The following is a 23,716-nucleotide window of genomic DNA, read 5'->3' as shown; positions in this document are numbered from 1 at the left end:
TTGTTTCTGTGCTTGGACACAAACTAGCAAAGAGTGACAAGTGGAAAAACAAGAATCCCTTAAAGAACTCCGACTCTTACAGTTCCAAACACAAGTTTTTTTTTTTTTTTTTGCCTTTAAATTTTTTTAATACAGCTTAACTTCGATACTTTCTACACAAAAGTCATCTCTCCCTATCTATTATCGTCAACATCTCTTAGACTTCTTTAAATACAAATCTATTTGATTTTTTTTTTCTAAACCATCGCTCTGTTCTTTTCTCTGTGAGTAGTTTCTGCAAATTTCTACAGCCATATGGGAACCCAAGTTCCTGAGGATGATGACAGTATTGTCTCCAGAAAGGTGAGATAAGTCTCTCTCTCTCTCTCTCTCTCTCTCTCTCTCTCTCATTTGTTTTGATTTTGGTTGTTAGATAATTAGATATAACTAAAGGGATTTTGTGGAACTCTTTGAATTTGTTTGAGTTAGACCCATTTCTTGATTTGTATCTTAGTCTGATCTTCTCTCACTTTCTTCTACCACTTTAATCCTTCTTTCTCACTCACTCATTTCTTCTTCAATTTGAAATCTATTTCGTTTTCCAATGATTTTTGGGCACACAGACGGTTGATATTGAAGGATCCTGGAAACTTGTACTGATTTCTAGGAAGATAGTATATATCTCAACCAACCGTTTGATGGGAAGTCTCAAATGACATACGTGTTCAGAAAATCCATAAAAATGTAGAATAATGATATAATGACTTTAAAAAACAAAGAGTCATGCTGGGGTGACACATAATTTACTGTGATTCTCACAAGTCTGATGTGGACATGCATACATAATCATAGATGGATTTTACTCGTATCACGAGGAAACACATCTATGATTATGTACACATCCCACGTCAGATTTGTGAGAATCGCAGTAAATTTTTTTTGTCATTTCAGCATTTTCCAAAAACAAAAAACTCAAAAATTTAATCAACTGACGTGGTATACGTATTGAACCAGAGGTTTTTTCCTCCGGATACACGTGGAAAATTATCTATGTTTCTGTACAGTTGAGTAAATTTTGAGTGCTTTTTTGATCCGTTCATTATAAATAACACTAATGATACACTGACTCGCTAAACTTGACGTTCTTGACGTTTGATGTGGCATGTGAACAGAACCATAGATCTTTTTCTTGTGTATCCCAAAGTAAAGATCTATGACTTTGTCTACTGCCACGTCAGGAACATCTGTTTATCACGACTACTAAATAAAGTTGGTGGGATACGGGATTACGATATTTGAGCTCACTTTGTTTTTCACGTTGAACCTTAACGTTCAAACTTCTAAGTCTAGATGGGCAGTCCAAACTTCTTCTCTGGACGATCAGCTCAGAAACTCTTACACTTGAAAGGATGACCAAATCTGGAGTGTATTTCTCATCAAAACAATCTCAAGTATGGAGAAAGATCAATTATGAACCCTCTTTCAATAATAACAAAAGACTTGAATTTAGATAATGATGAAAATAGAGGAGCAAGATTCTTTTATAAAATCTCAAAATCTTTAAGATAAAGTTTTGATGATGATGATGATGATGATCATGACGAAATTTTTTATTAATATTACATTCAATCTATATTGAGCTATCAAACAATAAGGCATAAGATATAAAACAAATAAAAGAAGTAAAATATATATTATTTTTATTTATTATTTGCTTTTGTAAATTATCCTAAAAGGACAAGAACAAAATTGAAATGACATCATCACATTTGGGGTAGATGTTATTAGTCTCACAAACATTTATATTTATGATAAATATAATCAAAATAAAATTATAATTTCATCCAATTGGCTTAATTCGCTTTCCTGGGGCCAGCTAGGCCCTACCCGTACATGAATCAGCCTACCTAACCTCATATTAAACAGGTCTAGTAACACTATACAAATTTGATCCACAATGGGCCAGGCTATAATGATCGTAATAAGAGACTAACAAATTAAATCTACTCAATTAATGATAGAATACAATAACATTTTTACCTTCAAAATTTTACTTTCTTTAAAATTTTAGGGATGAATTTTGATAAGAAACCTAAAAATATCATTTATATATGAGTCGTGATTTTCTAACTCAAAAATTTTCATTCAATATCTATTTGGTTGACATTACAAGATCATAAAATCATAGATATTTTTCTTTGAGATAAGCAAGAAAAAGATCAACGATTCTTTGCCCTTGCCACATCAACAGAGTACAAATCGAGTGAAAATTTTTTAATCAAAAAATCATTAGTGTTTATATATTTCTTAAAGTTTTTTAACAAAATTAATTAATCAAATTAAAATTTGACCAACTAATTACCGAATTCAAACTTTGTTACAGTGATCCGACCACCCATGGACAGAAGTCGACATTGTTTGTTTCTGGAAAAAAAATTAAAAATTGAAAACAGAGTAAGAATATGCACGTGAGCAAATGATTAATGTGCCTCACAATGCAAAGTTATTAATTGGCTGATTCATCTCAGCGATAAGTCCCACAGCAGAATGACAACTACATTTCCAAAAAAGTGTGAATATTCAGATTCATAGAATTTAGTCAATTTACATCTGTCAGATTGCTGAATTATCAAAATACCCCTAAAATACTACCCTTTCCTGACAAAATAATTGCAATAGACCACTACTACTTAAGGGTATTTTGATAATTTCATCCTCAAAAGAACACAAACTGATAAGATATAATCACTACCGTCCGAAATACTGGATTCTAGGACTCTAAAAGATTCTGTTTCAATTATAATAGGAAACATTCAAATTTTCTCCAGTTGGTGTCATTTAACCGTATTTATAAAGTTGCTAATTCTATATTCTCCAATTCACAAGAAGATCTATTTAAATCTACTACTTTTATTTGCATCAAGAGCATAACAAATTAGTTCTGAAAATTTTATTTTTTGAGGAGTTTGGGTGTTGGGTTTGATTTTTCTTTAAAAATGAGTGCAAAAATGTCGGATAATGTTACACAGATTGATGAAAGAACAGAGAAGGAGAAGGCGATCGACGATTGGCTTCCGATCACTTCTTCCCGAAATGCTAAATGGTGGTACTCAGCTTTCCACAATGTCACTGCCATGGTTGGAGCTGGAGTTCTCAGTCTTCCTTTTGCCATGGCTCACCTTGGTTGGTATGTTTGATTATTATTTTTTATAATAATGAAAATATGGTAAAACTATAGAATTTATTTGATTATGCCATTCTGATTATTGCATACATTTCTCTTAGAAATGAAGATTTTATGGTCTTAATTCTGTGATGAACAACGAAGACTTTATATGTCAATATTTTCCCAAATCGGATTCTTAGACTAAATTATCACATATAAATTGATCTTTGACTATAAAAGACTTATTGCTAAGTAGAACAATTAAAAATACTCATTTAACCTGCCCCAAATCTTTGGAATAAGATGGTGGTGTTGTAACTTTACGACCTTTCTTTCAGAAACAAAGACCATCTATATAATAAAAATACAACGGTAGGTTCCACTTTGCTATAATTTTGTATACTTGCAATAATTTTGTGTATCTTACCCAAACTACATTAGAGTGGAGTCTACACTTTATTGCATTTTCACTTCACCCCTTCAACATTGTTATCTTTCCTTTTTACAATCTTTCCTTTTTTATCCCTCATTTTTCAATTACACCTCTCTAGCTTTACCATGTTTCCTCTTTTATCCATTTATCCACAAAGAGCATGCCCGTGCCATAAGCACAAGCAAACTCTAGTGATTTTATGTCTCGAATTTTCATCAATTTTTCCTGATAATTTTAGGGGACCTGGTGTGACAATACTTATAATATCATGGGTCATCACTCTCTACACTTTATGGCAAATGGTTGAGATGCATGAGATGGTGCCTGGGAAGCGGTTCGACAGATATCACGAACTGGGTCAGCATGCCTTCGGTGAAAAACTCGGTCTATGGATTGTTGTACCTCAACAATTGATCTGTGAAGTTGGCGTGGATATAGTCTATATGGTGACAGGAGGAAAATCATTGCAGAAGGTTCATTACTTGGTTTGCAAAGAACCCTGCAAAGATATCAAACTCACTTACTTCATCATGATCTTCGCCTCCTGTCATTTTATTCTCTCCCAGCTCCCCAACTTCAACTCCATATCTGTCGTGTCTTTGGCTGCTGCAGTCATGTCCCTGAGGTATCATTTTCCCTTCTTTTCTTTTCTTTTTGGCTCCTATTAGGCCTTATCACTCTTATTTCTATCGATTTTATTAATTTTTTGCAACTTGTTTTTCAACAGTTACTCCACAATTGCTTGGACAGCTTCAGTTCATAAAGGGGTTCAACCAAATGTGCAATATGGCTACAAAGCATCGACCTCAACGGGAACCGTCTTTGGCTTCTTTAGTGCCTTGGGTGATGTAGCTTTCGCCTATGCAGGGCATAATGTAGTATTGGAGATCCAAGCAACTATCCCCTCTACACCTGAGAAGCCATCGAAGAAACCCATGTGGAAGGGTGTCGTTGTTGCCTATATCATCGTTGCTATATGCTACTTCCCTGTCGCTCTGATCGGGTATTATATGTTTGGGAACGAAGTCGAGGACAACATCCTAATTTCACTGAAGAAACCCACTTGGCTAATTGTGACGGCTAATATGTTTGTTGTTGTTCATGTTATTGGAAGTTACCAGGTGCAATGTTTTACCTTCTCCCCAAATTTGGAACGCCCCATTCTTCTTCTCTTTCTTTTGGTATTAAAGGCTTTTTAACCTGACATTGCCTTCACTTTCATGGATGTAGATTTATGCGATGCCAGTGTTCGACATGATGGAAACTGTATTGGTAAAGAAAATGAATTTCCCACCTGGTCTTGTTCTCCGCTTGATTGCACGAAGTCTCTACGTTGGTGAGTAATGGCATCTTCTTCATCCAAGTGATTGTGAAATCTCATATTTCTGAAGTTTATTCCTAGTTAAATATCTGTGTTGAGTAGCATTTACAATGTTCGTCGCCATAACCTTCCCTTTCTTCGGTGGACTTCTTGGATTCTTTGGAGGATTTGCTTTCGCCCCAACTACCTACTTTGTAAGTACTGATTTTTCTCCCTTTCTTACAAGAACAAACATAATCAGTTAATTTTCATTTCAGCACTAATGCATTTTCCTTTTCTACACTTCTGCAGCTCCCTTGTGTTATGTGGCTAGCGATCTACAAGCCAAAAAGATTCAGTTTATCTTGGATTACAAACTGGGTAAGTTAAAATCAAATTTGGGCTTATTCTTTTATGTGTGTATATTGTTTTTCTACAAGATTGAGCTGATGATTTCATTTGGGTTCATGTATTTTTTCAGATTTGCATCATTCTCGGTTTTCTGTTGATGACTATATCACCAATTGGTGGGCTAAGGCAGATCATCATTCAAGCCAAGACTTACCAGTTCTACTCTTGATCTTCTCACACGAGAAGAAAAAGTGATTGGGAGATCATTGGAATATGATGACATCGACTGTGTCCATGTGTATGTAGTGAGTTGATCAGGATTCATCTTTTGATCAAACTAGACCTACTTGGTTTCTCTGTGGAGTCTGGTATTATAGCTTTTTTTAGGAAGGCCATGGAACCATTGAAGGTCTTTGACAGGGTTTTACAATTTACTGTTTCTTTGTGTTTATTATATGTAAGTACTATGAACAAGAAGTCTCTTCATGTTAATTTCAGCTCTGGTGGTATGGGTTTGTGGATTTCAATTCTCCCCTTTATGACAATGGGTGTAGATGATGTTTTAGCTTTGTTTTTGGTTTTTGGTTTTTTTTAATAGCAATCTCTCTCTTTTTCAGGTAAAACTTTATTTTTATCTTGGAAGATAAGCTAGGTTAATTAAGAAATAAGCTTATTGGTTCAATTACCTCTTGAAAATGCTTTCTCATAGAAAGGCCAAGATATGAGAATTAATGCTCAATAGTAAGCTGTTCTTCCTCATTTGGTCTAATTTTAACTTAAATAAATCAAATTTTCAAATCTCCTCCTCTCGAGGCAATATATTAATCCAAGTAAATGGAAATCCAAAATGCAATTTTATCATAAAATAAAAGAATAAGAAAAATAACTAAAGCACATTGTGGCTAAGGAGAAACAAAATTTCAGTAAAAGCCAACATCAAATGAGCAAAAGAGTTGAGAGAATACAATACTCCCAAGGATTCTCGAGAAAAATGCACCCTAGAAAATCTGTATTGATACACCTAGAAAGCTTATTATACTGATCAATTGGAAACCAATGACAAAAGCTTCAATTTATCACCTTACATCTAGATACCACATAAGGCAACTTGTGTCACATATTAAGTATTAATCTAGGAGAGAAGTTAGTGCACTTAACTGATGATTAATATTTGCAAAAGTTAAAACAAATTTGGTTCTTTGTTCAAACACCTTCCATCCTCTATATCCACCCTAAGACGGTGTTCCTTTAGATCTCTTGCTTGCTTCAGAAGCTCTGCAGATTCCCAGATATTCTCATCCATGGAAACATTTTTATTGTGGCATGTTCTTAGAACGAATCTTAACATATTTGTAGTGAACATTAGCATAAATTTTTTTATCATGGCTACTGTCCCCAAGGGAAAGAGCAGAAGCAGAAGAGCAAGTTAAATACAATTGTGTGCTTGTGGGTTGAACATATCTCCCCTGTTCTTCTGTTAACTTAATACTGATTTCATTTATTTAATCTATTAGTTGTTCGTGAAATTTTCTTGCTTCAGAGCCTCTCACTCCATGTTCTTTTGGGTCTAGACTCAATCAAATGGCCTAGTTCAGAGCCTTATGCCCTTATCTCAATCCATGTTCTTTTGGGTCTACCTCTCACTCTTTTGAAACCTTCACTTGAATATTTCTTCTACCTAGGGCTGTAATCAACCTTGAACATATCCTAACTATCTCAAAGGACTCTTAGTTTGTCTTCTATTGGGATTACTCCTACGTTTCTCAAATGCGTTCATTTCTAATTCTATCTTTTATAGTATTTCTACTCACTCCTCTCAACATCATCATCTCTACTATGCGCAATTTCGTTAGTAGCACATTGCTTTGTGACCACTCAAACTCCTTAATGTTATATTTCTTCTTTTGACTTAAGTAAATAATTTAAAATGTACTATAAGTTTAGTGACCAGAACATGGAGTGGGTGTGAGAGCAGGAATGCGAACGCAAAAACGCCTAGTTGAAAATATCTTAAGGTGTAGAGCCTCTCCAAAACGATATATATTGAGTTATATATAATATATTCAAATATCAATTTTACTATTGTATACTTCATTTGCTTTAATTAATCCATCACTACTTACTTTCTCTTGCATAAAACGCATCTTCTACAATTTAGAATTGATAATTTCAATAAAATAAACACACTTTTCTAATAGATTCTTTACATGACTCCAGCATGGTCCATAGTTATATTTTCACTTGTCCTACATCCATCCATTGCTTGTTTGTATTTTTTTGTACTATTTATATAGCTCGACTATATTACTGATTTTACTATGCTACTCACCACCTCCAATTAGTTACGACAAAACAATTCTTGATCAATATAATTATTACCAATTAAATATTCAATATATGATTTAACGATCGAAGCTCCTATTTTGAAGGATTCAAATTAATTTTATTATTACAATAATATTTTAATTTTTTAGTCATTAAAATATTATTGTTACTAATTGTAATTTTTTAGGAAATACATGACTAATAGTTATTTAAGAAATAAAAAAAATACTTAATATGATAGATGAAATGTGAGCGGGTTCTCATATTTTGAGAGCAGGGATTGGAGAAGGATTCATTCCAAAAGCGCCAAAGCAAGGTTTGTGAGCGTGAGCAACACCCCTGACAGAAGGATTGGGTCACTAAGATTTGATCCTCTATTTTGATTTTCACTGGAATTAGGGTGCCTAAGGGCTGGAGTTTTCAATTAGTAAGGGTCATTTCTTGATGCAAGTAATGAAGTCATGGATCTGAATCTATTAGCTTGGAATCAAATTATAATATAAAATATATAGAAATTATGGAACAAACAATGTATGAATTATAGAAAATCTACATTCAGATTACCAAGTAAGCTTTAGAACATCTTCGTCACAGAGAATTGTGCTGAGGACACGGATACATGCATGTTGATCTATCGGTCCACTGCACCATTACAAAAATCACCCATAATTACATCGTACGAGAACCAAACCCCATTGATACTATAGTAGCCCAGCCAGAAACCTATCAAGTTTTATCTCACTTTCTTCTCCAATTTCCCAATCCTCTCTTTATACAATTCCAGCCATAAATTCGAAACCCACAGAATACTCACTGAAATTGCCATTATAACCACAACCATCCAAGAAACCGAAAGCCACCTTGGGATCACATTGTCTGCCTCTCCACTCAGATAAAAAACCCCCATTTCATACACAAAGAACGGCCCTGCGAGCCCACGAACAACCGAATAGAACGCATAAAATGGAGGAGACAATAATTCATACAGTTTGGCTGCAGTGGGCACGTCGGCTTTCCTAGCATTAGCGAGAGTCCAAGCGTTCTGGCAGGCACTTGTGACCTCGGCTAGGGCAAGAAGAACGAGGATTGCAAATGCACCATGGAAGACCAAGTACCGACAGGTCACGAACACGAAAAGGGTCGCTAAATGGTGCCCAATGAAGAGAACATCACTCGGAAAGAAGATCATGTAATGGAGAAGATCCATCAAGAAGTAGGCGATACTGAAATCAAGAACCATGTTCTGGAAATCGGTGTTTCGAGCGGCGAACCCACGTTGAGATTGGGTTGCAATTGAAAAAGCGGCCAAGAAAACAGCAGGAGTTCCATGGGCTAAAGAAATGAGGCAACTTGAAGCTTCGGGGCGAAGTTTTGGATTCCAATGGCGAAAAACCCCAAAGAAGGCGAGAAGATAGATGACCATAAACATTGAGAGGAACACAGGGAGGAATGGAAGAGAGGGGATTAAGGTTTCCATGAAGATTCAGTACTGAAAATCACAGGAAACAATAGAGTTCTTCAACAAAATAAAAAATTACCCAATAATATTGAAATCTTGAAACTTGAAAACCTCGAGATCAATAGAAATCTCAAATTATAGGATTTATAACGAGAAAAAACTAGTAAGAATTTATAAACCCCAAAACTAGGGTTAGAGCTTCTACTGAGAGACGAACGGAAACAGAGTTACAGAAATCTTTATCTCCCTATGTGAACAGAGAGATTCTTCGTTGATCAAATCAAAATATGTTCGAATCGCGAAAGTTAGGGTTTTAATCGGCAAATCTCTTGAGAGAAATTGCAGTTTTCGAGATGGTGAGAGCTTCGAAACTCTTGAACGCTACTCGTGTTGTCATCGGTCGTCGTGATCGCGGATCATATATGGGTCTCATTGATGACAGTTTTGATACACCCCTGTTATATATTAAATGATGTCATTTGATCATGAACCGTTATTAAAATCTACCAACCATGTCGTAAAATATTGATGGTAACATAAGCAAAAAAAAATGTCGTCATCTAATGATTAAATTCGATTGATTTCTGACTTATCGTTGATTAGAATAGAAATACTAGTTGATGCTGTGGTTGGTGAGCAACCACAAGTTTGCGCTCTCGCGTGAGTGGAGGACGTGATTGGTCCACGTGTACGGATCAATCACGAATATTCTGATACATCCTCCACCCATATTTCATGATAATTATCAAGATAGTCACCAAATTATTATGAGTAGTGCTGGGGTGACGTTAGGATTTACTTGCGATTCTCACGCTCGTGACGTGGAGGTTCGCACATAACCGTGGATGGTTTTTGCTCGTATCTCGAAGATTCACATCTACGCAGTGAAAAACAAAGTCCCTCCCCCACTATTTTCCAATTATTATATGTTGGGTAATTTAGTCTTACACTCCATGTTTTGGGTCAATAGTGAGATACTTCGCATATTCAAACTGAATGAAGATAAGCACACTTGACCTTCTCGAATATATTAATGGGAAATTATATAAAAGCCTTATCTTTATCTTGTAATGTAGCTACAAATCTCATCCCAATCATTTTGGTGTGGCTTAAGAATAAGTGATATTATTTACAATTGTAATGATTTTCTAATGCCCCTCTAACACATGCCCCCTACGTCCCCATCATAAAATCATAGATCATTCCTCGAGTTTGTATCTGAGCTTTGTCGTGGTCTTATCTAAGGATTAGTCTCGAAACACGTGCAACACTCACACATTACATGTACCAAGTAAGTGAAGGTACACCCTGGGAAGAGGGGGTGGTTGAGGAATTAATGCGCATACTATATATCGAACTCATGACCTATAGGATTAATATATCATCGGTTTGAAATTACCATAAAGTCAATCCCTCGAGATTAATGAGAATCATTTTATACATACTCAATTGTCAAAAAATATTGGCAAGAAGAATTTGTCCTATGATTTTATATTTTTTTTAATAAAATAATTAGGTGATATTAGCAAAAGTTGGTGTGGAAATAGAGGCTCTCTAAATTTTTATAATTTAAATATTTTTTTCTAAATAAAAAAAAATGATCTGAAAATTAAAATATATAAATCCAACTCATTCTATATAATAAATATAAAAAAAGCATTAAAATTATTTTTATGTAAATACATATTAATAAATAATTTTGAATCAAGTTATAAAGTATTTTTGTATTTGTCTTGTTTGAGACAAGATGACTTGGATAAGTCAACTCGATATTGACGAGGAATGAGATGAGATGAAATACTCATGGTCTATACTAATCTGTATTATAAATTATTTTGAATCTTTTAAATTTAATCTTCCATATATCGTTTTCAAAATCGTAATGATCCCTCATGAAAAATTCTTGATTTTTCTATCTAAAATTTGATCAATTTCTACTTCAAAGTCAATTTCAAACTTGGTATTCAAAATATTTCAGTAAATTAATATCATACGAATACTAGTTCGAATTGCCAATTGGATTTGAATAATCGAATATCTAACTGACCTTATTATATTAAGGTCTTTCGATTGCTCATATATAGACGACAACTACACTCCACACCACCTTCAAATTTTTTGTGAGAAATTTAGTGAAATATAAGGGTTAGGGTTTTTTCATCACGAGGTTTGGTTCCCTTTGAATCAAAAGATGATAATCCATGCATGAGCTAATCGATCACGACCCTTTAAATCAGTGGGCCACATCTAGTTGGGCCATTGATTAAAAAATACCACAATCTTAGCCAATTTGCAATTTAATTTAAATAGTTAAGAGTGCATGGTGATGGTACTGCAATTACTTGCACGCTTTTCCCAGCTATGGGGAATGATCCGGTGCATCTGTTTATTAACCACCTTTGTCATATCTGTAGATCATCAATCGAATTATTAATCAAATAATTGAGACCAGATACTTGACAATCCATCTGTGAGGGGATCAATCAAATTTTGTGCTTAATTAACTCATCCAACAAGGTAGGGTTGATTGAAAGTGAACATCATTTGACCAACTAAAAACACAGAATCATTCCTTTGTTTGGCTATGGTTGTAGATAAAGTTGGAAGGTTAGGCACGATCGATCATCGATGAAGTTAACGTGAAGATTTCATTCTCTACTAATACACGTTATTACTCGCTATAATTTAAGAGGCACACGTGCGATTTGTGGGTCCCAACGAAATGTTAAAAATTTATAAATCAACGTAGCCAACGTCTTAACCACAAAGAAAATTATGGGGCGCTACTGTTGCTATTTTGGGTAAGGCTTTCAAACCCGATGCCGGGTTGGTTAAGCCCAAGCCCAATCTATCAGGCCGAACCAGCCCTAACAAGTTTGGGCCGAGCTGGGATTAATTTCGGGACTAAAAAAAAGGATTAGATATGATAGTAGACTAATTATTTTATAATATATTTTAGTTGTTTAGAGAATTATATTTACTATTGTTCCACACTGAAATCAGGAATCCCACAAATGGCTTCACCTTTACATTTAGAGCCGATTCTGAATCTGACTTTAAAATAAGTGGAATTAGAATCAAAACTACTAACAAACACGGGTACCCATCGTTTTCAATTCTCAAGAATTAAATGGGGAAAAAATTAAATTGTTATAAAAAAATTAATATATTATGTATAAAGTAGCAATTTAACTACAATTTGTCCACTTAAGCTATGAGTTAGTGATATATTTTCAAAAAATCAAAATTCATTTTCTTTACAAGTGATAGAGTTTTAAAAGATAGGTCCATTTTAAACTCCAATGCATGGTTTATATGAAGAATTGACGAACTTTATAAAATATTATTTATTTTAAAATGTAGGAAAACCTTAAATCATGTATATTATAAAAAGAAATGATAAAATAAATCGATTTCGTGTACCTGTGGATACTTATCGAACAAAATCCAATAGTTCTGATTCCTTCAATTTGTTTTCGTTTGAGATTAGATGAACCAAGGTTTTCGATTTCGGTTTGGTTCTGATTAAAGGGGTACCCATTGACACTCTTATTTATTTTAAAAAAATCTCTTAGTATTTTAAATTACAAAAAACCAAGCTTTGGTAGGCCATAGATCATTCTTGGTTTTATGGACAAAAAATTGTTTGGTCTAACCCTACATTTACATGCTCAACATCAAGGCCTATTCCTTGTTTATTCAGATGACCATATTGAATTAGTGGGTCCATTAATTTTCAGATCATTTGATAATTATTGAATGATTCTTTTTTTCCCTATAATGTGGGTATCTGAACTTACGTCCGACTAGCAGGATGGGAGTAAGGCATGTGGGCCATACTCATTCCCTAGGCATGTGCAATGCCCGCCCATCAAATGCATTGGGTAAGTGAGGGTGCACCCTTGCGAGTAGGCCCAATTCTGTAATTTTAAAAATTATTTGAGTTGATTTTATAGATAATAAGATAATAAAAACAATACTCTTTGTAATGTTAGAAGATAGAAAGAAAGCTAAATATTGAGAATGATTTTTCCAAAGATTTTACTAGAATAAAATGTACCCTTAAAAAACCTAAAAATAAAAAATAGTTTTATTCCCCACTAAGAATTGTTGTATTCCCGCAGCCAAACAACCATTATATCCACATAACTCCTTTCATATCTACTGAATCACTAGTTGAGCAAAAACATTTCCCTCCTTTTGGCCACTGAAGTGAGATGCTAACCCTCAAAACCCCTAACTTTCTTCTCTTCAACTCTCACCAATCTCACAAACTTCTAATTAAACCCTCCAAACTCCAAAACCCTAGTTTCAGACCAGAAATCTCATGGCGCTTCCAATTTCTCACCGGAATCCGACCACATTTGAACAACTTCACCGTCAAAGCATTCAGTTCCGACGAATTCCCGGTCGACGAAACCTTTTTAGAGAACTTCGGACCCAAAGAGAAAGAATCCGAAGACGAAGCTCGTCGACGCAATTGGATCGAACGTGGTTGGGCTCCATGGGAAGAAATTCTCACTCCAGAAGCTGATTTTGCTCGAAAGAGCTTAAACGAAGGCGAAGAGGTCCCTCTTCAATCGCCCGAAGCTATCGAAGCTTTCAAGATGTTGAAACCTAGTTACAGGAAGAAGAAAATAGAGGAGAGTGGATTGACCGAAGATGAGTACTTAGCCAAGCAATTCGAGATCAAAGGAGAGATTCTAGAGCCGTTGAAGACGACTTGGGACGGCCCATTGGTTGTTCGTCTCATTCCACCACGAGATTGGCCACCGAAGGATTGGAAGGTTGATGAAAAGGAGCTAGCTTTTATTCGAGAAGCGCACAAGTTGCAAGCTTTGAGGGTTGATTTGGAGGACGTAGAGTCGGCAAGTAAAGAAACAGATGATTTGTGTTTGGAGAGGTATAAGGTGTTTCTGAAGCAATATAAAGAGTGGGTTGCGGAGAACAAGGATCAATTGGAGGAGGAGTCTTATAAGGTTTGATTCTCAACCAACACTTTTTTTTTTTTCGATTTGAACACAAACATTTGGAGCTGTACATAGATGAATAATTTGAAATTTGGTAGCGTTGGTAGGTCTTAGTGGTAACTGGAATGAGACATTGGAGAAATTTCATAAATTCTTGGTCGCAAAGTATCCCGATTTTTCTCAGGATACATAGCCCCGAGGCAAGATTTTAAATAATATATAGAATTGCATTCATTTAGAATAGTCTTGTCATCTAACACTAATGGCATCTTAATAATTTGGTTTTGGTAATTCGTAGAAAATTGAGAACTATTGAAGGATGTGGTGGGAACTTAAACTTTTGGAAATTTGGATAATTGGGAGCCAAAACAAAATCTGTTTTGTTTGACAAGTATACGATGGTCTAGAATGATGGCTGTTAGTGCCAGGGACTAATGTTTCATTTCAAATTGTTTGAGTAACTAAATTTCATGTTTCAAGAGTGCTGCATGTCTACAGCGAGAATTGTATTTATCTAGAAGCCATTGCTCATGTACAAGTTGAGTTTACATTGTCTGTCAGATTAATATGCAAATTTTTATATTTTTATACAGGAAGACCAAGATTACCATCCTGGTAGGAGGAAGAGAGGCGAGGATTACAAAGAGGATATGGTATGATAAATTCATATTTTCTTTCTTCCTGTTTGAATCTTCGCGAGGTTGACATTTATATCAAAAAAAGAGTTTTCTGACTTTGCAACCTTTGTGCAGCTCGAACTTCCATTTTTCTATCCAGGACAGGTAAGTCATTCAAGCTATCACTTTACTTTGTGTCATAGGTTATTGGGTTGGTTGGTGAAGACGGGTTTCAACTCAGGTTGTGGAATCAATAGATACTAACTTTACCAAAAGTTGGTATCCTCAATTTGTCATTAGAATGGTTCATCTTTGCTGTTTTCAAATTATAAAATGATGCCATAATAGCTAGTATGAATGAAATATAGCCATATAGGGAAAGTATGGTCTATGCAAAGGACACCAAAAGTTTCTGGACCTTATAAAGAGCCCAACTATGGTTTGCTTGGATTGTTCGATTTGTGGGGCTTTTATTTAACGTTCATCAACCCAAAAAAATGGTTTCTATTGGATAATTACAAGTTCTAACTATCCGTTTTATTGGATTATTGCCCAACCATTACATGTAAATTCTTTGTCTTTCAAACATTCATGTATTGAACCATTTTTTTGTAGAGTGCTACTTATAGAATCATTGTCAAGACTCAATATTATTAGTTGAGATGGCTTTGGGTTATGTCTAGTCGAAAAGGTGGCCTGGTATAGGGACGGTTCATGGGACAATAATTGTGACAGTATTTATGACAATGGTTTTTGTCTTTGATGGGTTAAAAGTTTTGGAATGAGCTGATTTTTGGTGAGGATAATCTCCTCATTATAGAGATCATCCTCACAAAAAATCAGCCAATTCCAAAACTTCTAACCCCATCAAAAGTGGTTTGTAAAAAACCATTGTCATAAATTTTGTCACAATTATTGTCCCATGAACCTCCCCCTATATATATATATATGTGTGTGTGTGTGTGTGTGTGAAGACTGAGTTGGATGGAGAGGAAGGACCATCCATTTATGTGGACTGCGTGTCCATGTGGCACCAAAAAACATGATCAGGTGCGATGTGGACGTAGAGCACAAAATTTTAAGAACTCTAAAAAAATAAAAATAAAGAAAGACATTTTTCACTGTTGGCCAACACATTTTCAATTTGAAAGTTCAGTGCCATCAATTTTCGAAGCCTTTGACCTCCCATTTTTTTAAACCTTATCTAAACCATGAACCCTTGGCAGCTGAGTTATCATTTGGGCTAACGTAGCAGTCCACATAGCCCAAATGAGGAGCTCAGCCTGGGCTCTATATGGTCTTTTGGTCCATATATCATTTTTTCCTATGTCTTCACTTCGCTATTGCATATTTTAGAATGATATTATTTTCTCTAAATTACTTTTTATCTGAAAAATCCCTATGCAGATCTGTACAGGAAAAGTGACCACTCTGCACCTTTATCAAGGAGCATTTGTTGACATTGGAGGCGTATATGATGGGTAACTCTTTGCCACTTTGTTAATGTAATGGTAAATTTATACTAGAAGTAACGCAGATGGATTAAGACCTACTATATGATGCTTCCCTTAAAAATCGTAATGATGCAACCTGATTTTTGAAAGGCATTTTTGTTTTTTCGAAAACTATTTTTACTTAGATTTTTGTATTACTAAAAATATCTATTAGATCTAATGGTTATGGTCATTTGCTTTATGGTTGCAACTTGGATAGGTCTTGTCTGGATTGTAATTGATTTAGTTCAACTTCAGGTTGGGCTTGGCTGGGACTTACCCTTGGGTGGAAATTTACAGTTCTCCCAAGGTTGGTAGGGCTTGGGTTGGCAACCCAACCCAGTGTATCGTCTTGAGTTCATCCATTCCTTTAAGGATCAAACAATAGATGTATAGCAAGGGAGCCAATGTTCCTTTCTTTCTTTCTTTGAAAATTAAGGGAGGGATTAGTGTTTAATATCTCTTTTCATCCCTCTCCCTTTCCTTTCCTTTTCCCTCTAACAATACTTGGATTTTATATGGAAGGGTGGATCCTTTTGTGAGACAACCAAAACATGGTTTGGTTTTGTGAGCAAATTTTGAGTGTTTGCTCTTGCTCAACTCTTTTATTATATTTTGGGCCAGATTACTTAAATTTTGCCCCGTTTCACAAATGATAGGTAGGTCAAGAAAAAAAGAAAGTCTAGTCCCTCCCTCCCTCATCTCAATATGGTGATGAGCTAAGGGAGTTTTAAAGCCTTGAATAAAGAAAGAATAGAGATAACCGAGTTTTCTAAGTATGGTGGGCTTGATTTAAGGGATCAAACTTCTCTTTGATTGTTTGATGCCTATTCTAAACCAGCTCATTTGAGTTGGACGTTCCCAGGCTGATCCTGAGTAATCCCAACAGCCAAATCAAGATTGAGTTTAGGCTGAGTTAGCACCGAGTCGATCTCAACTTTAGCTGAGTTGGGCCAACTGTAGATTGTTCCAATTCACCTTGGGTTTTGAATCGTTTGAGCACGCGGGTGACTGGGTATTTCTTTCTTCGATTTATGAATGAGAGTCTGTAACATTTTAAACCACTAAAGGATAATTACCTGTCTAAAATTCCAAAGTAAAGAAAATATCTGAGTCCTTTTGATGTACTTCTCTAATTTTTGCTCTGATTTGTTCAGATCCTTCCTGAGCTGAGCAATGATTTCTATCCTGAATGAAAAAAAAAATTAATCAACAAAACTACACTTTTGCCAATATTCCATGTTGAGTTCATGTATTCTTTGATGCTTTATAGGTGGGTCCCTATAAAAGGCAATGATTGGTATTGGATCCGCCAGCACATAAAAGTTGGTATGCATGTCATGGTTGAAATTCTGGTAAGTGAGAACTGTTGGTTGTGTTGATCTGAATTTCTCATTTATGCCTAGCATCAGTAGTATAATATTCATTACTTGCTTTTTTACTCTTGCATTGAGATTCCATGCCTGAAGGTAGGAAGTGTACGATGTTCTTTACTTTAATCTTATAGATGTTGTCAATGTCTACTTCACGTTTTAATTTTTTTTGCTTTTGAGAGAAAATAGATGTATTGAGAAGTGAAACATCATCCACAAAGAAGATATAGATGGCTGTATATGAATGAGGAAAAATGCCTTTTTCATGTAATGGAACTAGAAGGAAATTTCTAATACCCTATGGCCTGAGCTCATCGAACCAGTTCCAGAGTTACTAAAAAACGGAAAAAAAAAAAAAAAAGAGAAAAGAGAAAAAAGCGAGTTCCAGATTTTATTTACAACTTAAAAGTATCTCTTCATTGACGTGGTGTACAGTGATAAATTATTAAGTCCCGTGTCGTTTATCAAGCCCAGAATTATCAGTTTCTCTTCAATGTTCAATATCTGAGGGAAGCATCTTTTGCTGATTAAGTTCATGCCTTTGTCTTCACTACAATTTGCATCCTACTTGTGGATATCAAGTGATTCAAACCTAAACCAATTTCTTTCAGCCTTTTGGGAAGTATTTTCTTCCTAAAGTTCAGCACTTTTTTTTCCCTTAAAACTGTAAATAATGTTTCATTTGTTTCTTTATAGTTCTAAAACTCATCTCTTTCTCTATCGAGTTCTTTGTATTCCAACCAAAAAACTTAAATTGGAGCAATAACAAGCCACATATCCTTTTGCAGTGCTTTCCAGAGTTTCAATGGCACTTCTTTCTGCTCTTTTGATTGTGGGGTGTGCTACTTATACTCTGTATCTTGTAAATTTCCTTGGGAATATGATTTTAGTGGAAAATAACAAACGTAGGGGTGATGCGCTTTTTCCTGTTGTAGGAGAATGCTATTACGAGGCAAAGAACATATATATATATATATATATATATGGTTTGTGCGTGTGTGTAGTGAGTAGGGGGGGAGACAGGACAAACGATAACACCACTTGCAAAGGAAGTAAAATTGTAGTATATAATCTTGGAGGTTTTGAGTCGGCGTAATGGATTGGGTAGAAAGGTCAGGTGGTGGGTTTTCATACTTGTTAGATGATCCATTGTTGCAGTTGCTTGTAAATGTACAAGAAGATAGAACATGGTAATCTATAGTTCTTCTCGGAAAGAAAGTAGAATACTAGCGCATGTTTTTTTGGAGGTACTAGGTGTCCAGGTTTGGGGGTTTACCCAATTGCTATATGATCAATGTTGCTTCTTGGCAAACAATGAAATATTTATTTTTATTTTTTATGCATTAGCTCATAGATTAACCTTCGCAAGGCTATTTTTGACGTCCATGTCCCAGAATTGTATCAAAGAGCTTTTCTGTTCTTTCTTTGTGGGCTAATTTTTGAATTGTTGTTCTTTTTGCAGGCGAAGCGAGATCCATACCGGTTCCGTTTTCCTATCGAAATGCGTTTTGTCAATCCTAATATTGATCATCTTATGTATGTAATATAGTTCTCAGTAAGTCAGTATTTTATTCCAAATCCCAGGGGTTGCATCAATTTTTTATTTCACTGGTCAAAATTTGTCACTGAGGTCCTTGCTTGGTACACTGGCCAAAATCGTAAATTTGCAAATTGCAATGATTTTGTTATGGCAGCAAAGTTTCAAGTCATTTCTTAAGGGAAATCTTGGCGACATGCAAAACATTGCAATAATATGCACAACAGCCACTTTTTTTTTTTTTATGGATATAAATGTATTAGAAGAAAGGGGTGTGGAGTTCGGGAGATCTACCTACAAGAGAGCAACGCCAGAAAAACAAGAAACTAAAAAACCAAAAAAATCTATCCAAAAAAACTCAGCAAGACCATTTTACTCAAAGTCTGTACAAACACGTCCCCCTGAACAAGAAATCCATAATGAGAAGGACCTTAAAACTCCTTGAAGATCTTAAAGAAAGCATCGAGATAAAATAAAGATAGGAAATGAAACCAGATGGATCGAGTGAAGTTGCAATGGTGAGCAAATGGAAATCATGGATGCAACCAATGAATACCACAAGCAGAAACACAACCAAGCACTTGAATACCACAATTTTTTTTGCTTACGTTGTTGATTTGCAGTCATACTAAGCAGGGCCTAGTTTGTTGATGCTATCTATATATGCTGCTGTTTCAAATTATTTATACTTGCTCATTTCTTGATTTAATCATTTGCCACCGTATATACAGCTTCAACCGGTTTGAGTTTCCACCCATATTTCATCGTGATGAAGATACCAATCCCGATGAATTACGTGTATGTTTCTTTCTTTCAAGTTTACTCTCTTTTTTTTTCTGATTTTCTCCTCGATTCTCTTGTTGCACGCAAGTACTTCACTTGCAAGGATGCTGAACCAAGCTCTAAGTCTCCACTTAAATGACTCATAGGTCCAACACAAACCTGATCTTATATGACCCTGGGAATGACCTAATACCTGTATGGACAGCTTTCACTGGCTTAGACCTATAGCTCAATTGGTTGACATTATGATGAAATTCTGAGGTCATCTGTTAAAGTCCAGCTTACCTACCGAACTATATACATACCCACACTTTACATGTGGTAGAAATCCATCATCCAATACTTGTTTAGGAAATCTGTGTCACTTAACCTGATTATATGGTGGAATTTTAGCCTGTTGGTGCGGTCCATTTCATGATGGATCAAGATTCTTCTCCCATCCCATCCCTCCCCCCCCCCCCCCCCCCCCCCGGACCATGTGTTGACTGAGGAAGGGCTCAATTATGTTGTGTTTTTTTGTTTTTATGGGTAAGTTGGACTTGAACCCATGACCTCAAAGTTGTCTATTAACCAGAACACTTAGTTTATGTGCAGTTTCCACTAGGAAATTTTAGAGAAGTAGCTTATGAAATTCTATTAATCATGTGAAATGTCAATATTCAAACTAGCAGAAGGGAAACTTACAGGTAGCATTATGCATTGCTTTTATGGTATATTCCTTTATTCCATCGCTTTCATGGATTGTGTCAGCCATGATGCCTGACAAATGATGTATCCTTTATAAGACTAGAGAGCTCCTTGTACCTTGCTACTCTTAAAGAATATGATGAGAATTTCTTTTAGTGTTTGGCCACCTTTGTTTATATTTCATAAAGCTCATTTAAGCTTTCCAGGATATTACCTTCTTTGATGCCTTGTATAGTTAAAATCAGTACTAATATGAGCTTCAATTTCTGTAGTCCAAGTCACAATGCATGTCTGTTCACATGAATTATTAGCAATTTTGATGGTTTCATGCTTTCCATTGCAGCGGGATTGTGGAAGACCTCCTATTCCTAGAAAAAAAACAGGAATAAAAATAGAAGAGGAGCCTTTGTTGTCAAATCATCCTTATGTAGATAAGGTATTTCCTACCCTACAAGGGTATTCCATGTTTAACAAAATTGGTGGCCGAGCACACATGTAACTGGTTTTGAATAAGCACACATTTTACACACACACACTTGCCCACACACATAAAGACTCTCACCCCATGAATGAACTATTCTCAGTTATGAGTAACATTTTCATTTGGCAGTTTGATGTTGAGCCAGCGATTGACTTTGTGGAGCTGAAGCTGATTATTATGTGAAATTTTTGCTTGCTATGCAGTTGTGGCAGCTTCATGTTGCTGAGCAAATGTATCTGGATGATGAGGAGGCTAATCCGGACAAATATAAGGACAAAAAAATTACGGAGTTAACTGAGGATGATGAATTTGACGAAGAAAATAGTGTCGAATATACACTTTCTATGATTACTGGAAGACTTTATTTTTTTTTTTTTTTGGGGTCCATGATTTCACTCTGATTAAAAGTTTTTGGCAGAAAACAAACATTAAAGAACTCAACTTGGATTCTGCTCGCGCTGAGCGTCAGGTGAACTATGAAACTGTTTATATATTTCATTGATCCCATAATAGATCTCTGCAACTCTGAAGGGATATATTCATATCCTTTTCAAATGAATATTTCATGTCAGGACAGGATCATATCTTTTCCTTATTTGTTCTAGTTTTGGCTCACAAGGGGGTCAGCCCCTCTCAAGTTCTCTAGACCTAAATAAATCTGAGCCATTGATGTCAAGTATCTCGATCTATCATTCTGGGTGTCCAGAGAGATTGGATGGCTAGGATAATTGATAAAGTTCATTTTTATCCTAGGATACCTTCTTTTTGGGATTCACTGATTGGTGCAAATCCCCCTTGTGAGCTACATGTGCTTCATACAAAAAGGGGATGCTCTGCCTGACTTGCTGTTGTGAGTATTCCTTGGAGTGCTGTAGTTTTATTATATCTTGTAGTTTTTAATCCTCTGCTATGCCATACACAATTGTACGAATGAAGTTTATGTAAATGGACCATTTAACATCTGTTTTGTAGTTGAGAAAGGAAGCAAAAGAGAGAGGAGAAGACTATAAAGTAACCAAGTTGAGAAGAAATATTGAGATGGATGAGTATGACTTAATTCATTGGCGCCGATCATTGGAGGAAAGAGAAGCTCTCATCAGAGATATTAGCTGGTATTTCATTATTTTTATTTTCTTACCTAATTTATCCATCCGTATTTTGATTGTCAATGAAGGAAATGTTTATTCTTTATTCCATCTTTCATTTCAATCAAGTAGTGGCTTTTATCTTTGTTATGCACATTCTCACACATTGTGTCGATATTCTATAAATCGATAATCATTTAGTGGTTATCTATTGATTTATAACTAAAATGACAACCTCTGCTAAGTTTAATAGAAGATTTTATCTGACATATCTTAACACGATTATTCCTATTGGGTTATTGGCGTTGGATTTATTCTCTATTGGATATTTTATCACTCACAAATAGGGTTCTGTAAACCCTATTAAGAGCTGGGAATTTTTTGTTGAATATGAAACCCCGGATTCTTCTCTTCATATAATAGTATTTCTATTACTAAATGTTTGGTTTCTTTTCAGCCGTCGGGCTCTTGGTCTTCCATTGGAAGAGCCAGGGAGATATGTTGACGATAGTTATTTTGGGAAGGATCAATACGACCCTTCAAACCCTTTATACCGTTATGACTATTGGGGGGAGCCCAAGAACTCAGAAAAGAGCAAGCAAGACCGGATGACTGATGCTCATAACAAATCTATTGTGGGCAAGGGCAATGTATGGTATGAGATGTCTTATGAGGATGCCATCAAGCAGCGGATGCAAAGGGAAGCCCGTTCTAAAGGAACAATGCAGGAAGAGGTCAAAGAGGTAGAAGTTGCAGAGAGAGATCGAGATGAAGATGAAGACAACGACGATGATGACGACTTCGATTACAGCATTTTTGGTAATCCTATTGTTGATCCATCAAACCGGCCTGTAGTTAATGGAACTGAGTCTTCTAGACTGTCGGACGAAGGTATGTTTGACAATTAGATTAGGAATGCCTCAAGTGTATAATATAGAAAGTTTTGTTGCAATAATTGCTGATGAGGATCACATATGTAACAATGCACCTTTTGCACCACCTGAGATAGATTATGTCAAATGCCGGATCTTACGATTCTTTTCTATGCTTAAAGCATTCTTTTACAGACTTCATGGACAATCAAATTATATTGATTTTTATTGTAGCTCTACTTCGTGGGATCGGCAGAATCCATCTTGAAACCTTATCCCAAAATTATTCTTCTCGTTTTTTTTTTTTTTCCTTTTTGAAGAGATGGTTTTGCACGTCTTCAGGTCACTAGAGTCGAAGTTTTCTAGAAAAAATGAGTGTCCGAAATTGTTAAATTAAAGGAAAATCACCTAATGCACTGGGGGGCTTCTTTTTATATCACCCCTTAATTTTGGGGTGACTTGATAGTCCATTTTGTGAACCTTTTCTTTCTTAATTTTTTCTACCTTAGCCAAAATTTTGGAGTATCAAAAATACTCATTTCACTTCTCACCTTTTAACTTACATTTGAGTTATATTTGACAATTTGTTCCGGTAATTGATTATTAAAGAATGTAATAAAAATAATTTCAAGGATCTAGAAGAAAAAAAAAAAAAATTTAACTTGTAATCTATTTTTCTCATATTACTTCAATTTTTTGATAATTTATTACTCATGTTGAGAGTTGCTATTCCCACACCAATTTTTACTAACGCCGCACCAATTGTGAGCAATCCTTTACGTGAATTCATATAGGAATTATTGTG

General features: G+C 35.4%; 3 protein-coding genes across 3 annotated transcripts; 2 read left to right on the top strand and 1 right to left on the bottom strand.

The window, feature by feature from the left end:
* Positions 1–45: 45 nt before the first annotated feature.
* On the top strand, positions 46–5,756 carry LOC147400899 (lysine histidine transporter 1-like). The gene is made up of 8 exons (XM_086441959.1): positions 46–342; positions 3,009–3,166; positions 3,817–4,203; positions 4,306–4,699; positions 4,809–4,914; positions 5,002–5,093; positions 5,191–5,259; positions 5,360–5,756. Exons 1-8 carry the CDS (start codon positions 295–297, stop codon positions 5,456–5,458), a joined length of 1,353 nt encoding a protein of 450 aa, XP_086298085.1. The 5' UTR covers positions 46–294; the 3' UTR covers positions 5,459–5,756.
* A 2,274-nt stretch (positions 5,757–8,030) lies between these two features.
* LOC147400898 (TLC domain-containing protein At5g14285-like) lies at positions 8,031–9,445 on the bottom strand. Its single transcript, XM_086441960.1, has one exon. It carries the CDS (start codon positions 9,029–9,031, stop codon positions 8,288–8,290), a length of 744 nt encoding a protein of 247 aa, XP_086298086.1. The 5' UTR covers positions 9,032–9,445; the 3' UTR covers positions 8,031–8,287.
* A 3,743-nt stretch (positions 9,446–13,188) lies between these two features.
* Positions 13,189–23,105, top strand: PDE312 (Nucleic acid-binding, OB-fold-like protein). Its single transcript, XM_086441958.1, has 12 exons — positions 13,189–13,992; positions 14,577–14,636; positions 14,736–14,765; positions 16,008–16,081; positions 17,367–17,448; positions 18,929–19,002; positions 19,735–19,801; positions 20,817–20,909; positions 21,158–21,301; positions 21,340–21,438; positions 21,927–22,066; positions 22,497–23,105. The coding sequence occupies exons 1-12, from the start codon at positions 13,231–13,233 to the stop codon at positions 22,945–22,947; spliced, it is 2,076 nt and encodes a 691-aa protein (XP_086298084.1). The 5' UTR covers positions 13,189–13,230; the 3' UTR covers positions 22,948–23,105.
* The last annotated feature ends 611 nt before the right edge of the window (positions 23,106–23,716 follow it).

The sequence above is a fragment of the Akebia trifoliata genome, chromosome 5 (genome assembly GCF_017979445.1).
Source record: "Akebia trifoliata isolate Shusen 1 chromosome 5, ASM1797944v1, whole genome shotgun sequence".
NCBI classification, from domain to species: domain Eukaryota; kingdom Viridiplantae; phylum Streptophyta; class Magnoliopsida; order Ranunculales; family Lardizabalaceae; genus Akebia; species Akebia trifoliata.
The sequence above is the reverse complement of the archived record's forward strand: the minus strand, read 5'-3'. Positions and strand labels throughout refer to the sequence as shown.

Coding starts and splice junctions, on each gene's coding strand:
- PDE312 (XM_086441958.1), top strand. CDS start 13,231: ATGCTAACCCTCAAAACCCCTAACTTTCTTCTCTTCAACTCTCACCAA. Junction 19,802..20,816: donor CCAATCCCGATGAATTACGT/GTATGTTTCTTT, acceptor TTTCCATTGCAG/CGGGATTGTGGAAGACCTCC. Junction 21,302..21,339: donor TCGAATATACACTTTCTATG/ATTACTGGAAGA, acceptor TTTTTTGGGGTC/CATGATTTCACTCTGATTAA.
- LOC147400898 (XM_086441960.1), bottom strand. CDS start 9,031: ATGGAAACCTTAATCCCCTCTCTTCCATTCCTCCCTGTGTTCCTCTCA.
- LOC147400899 (XM_086441959.1), top strand. CDS start 295: ATGGGAACCCAAGTTCCTGAGGATGATGACAGTATTGTCTCCAGAAAG. Junction 343..3,008: donor ACAGTATTGTCTCCAGAAAG/GTGAGATAAGTC, acceptor AATGTTACACAG/ATTGATGAAAGAACAGAGAA. Junction 4,700..4,808: donor ATGTTATTGGAAGTTACCAG/GTGCAATGTTTT, acceptor TCATGGATGTAG/ATTTATGCGATGCCAGTGTT.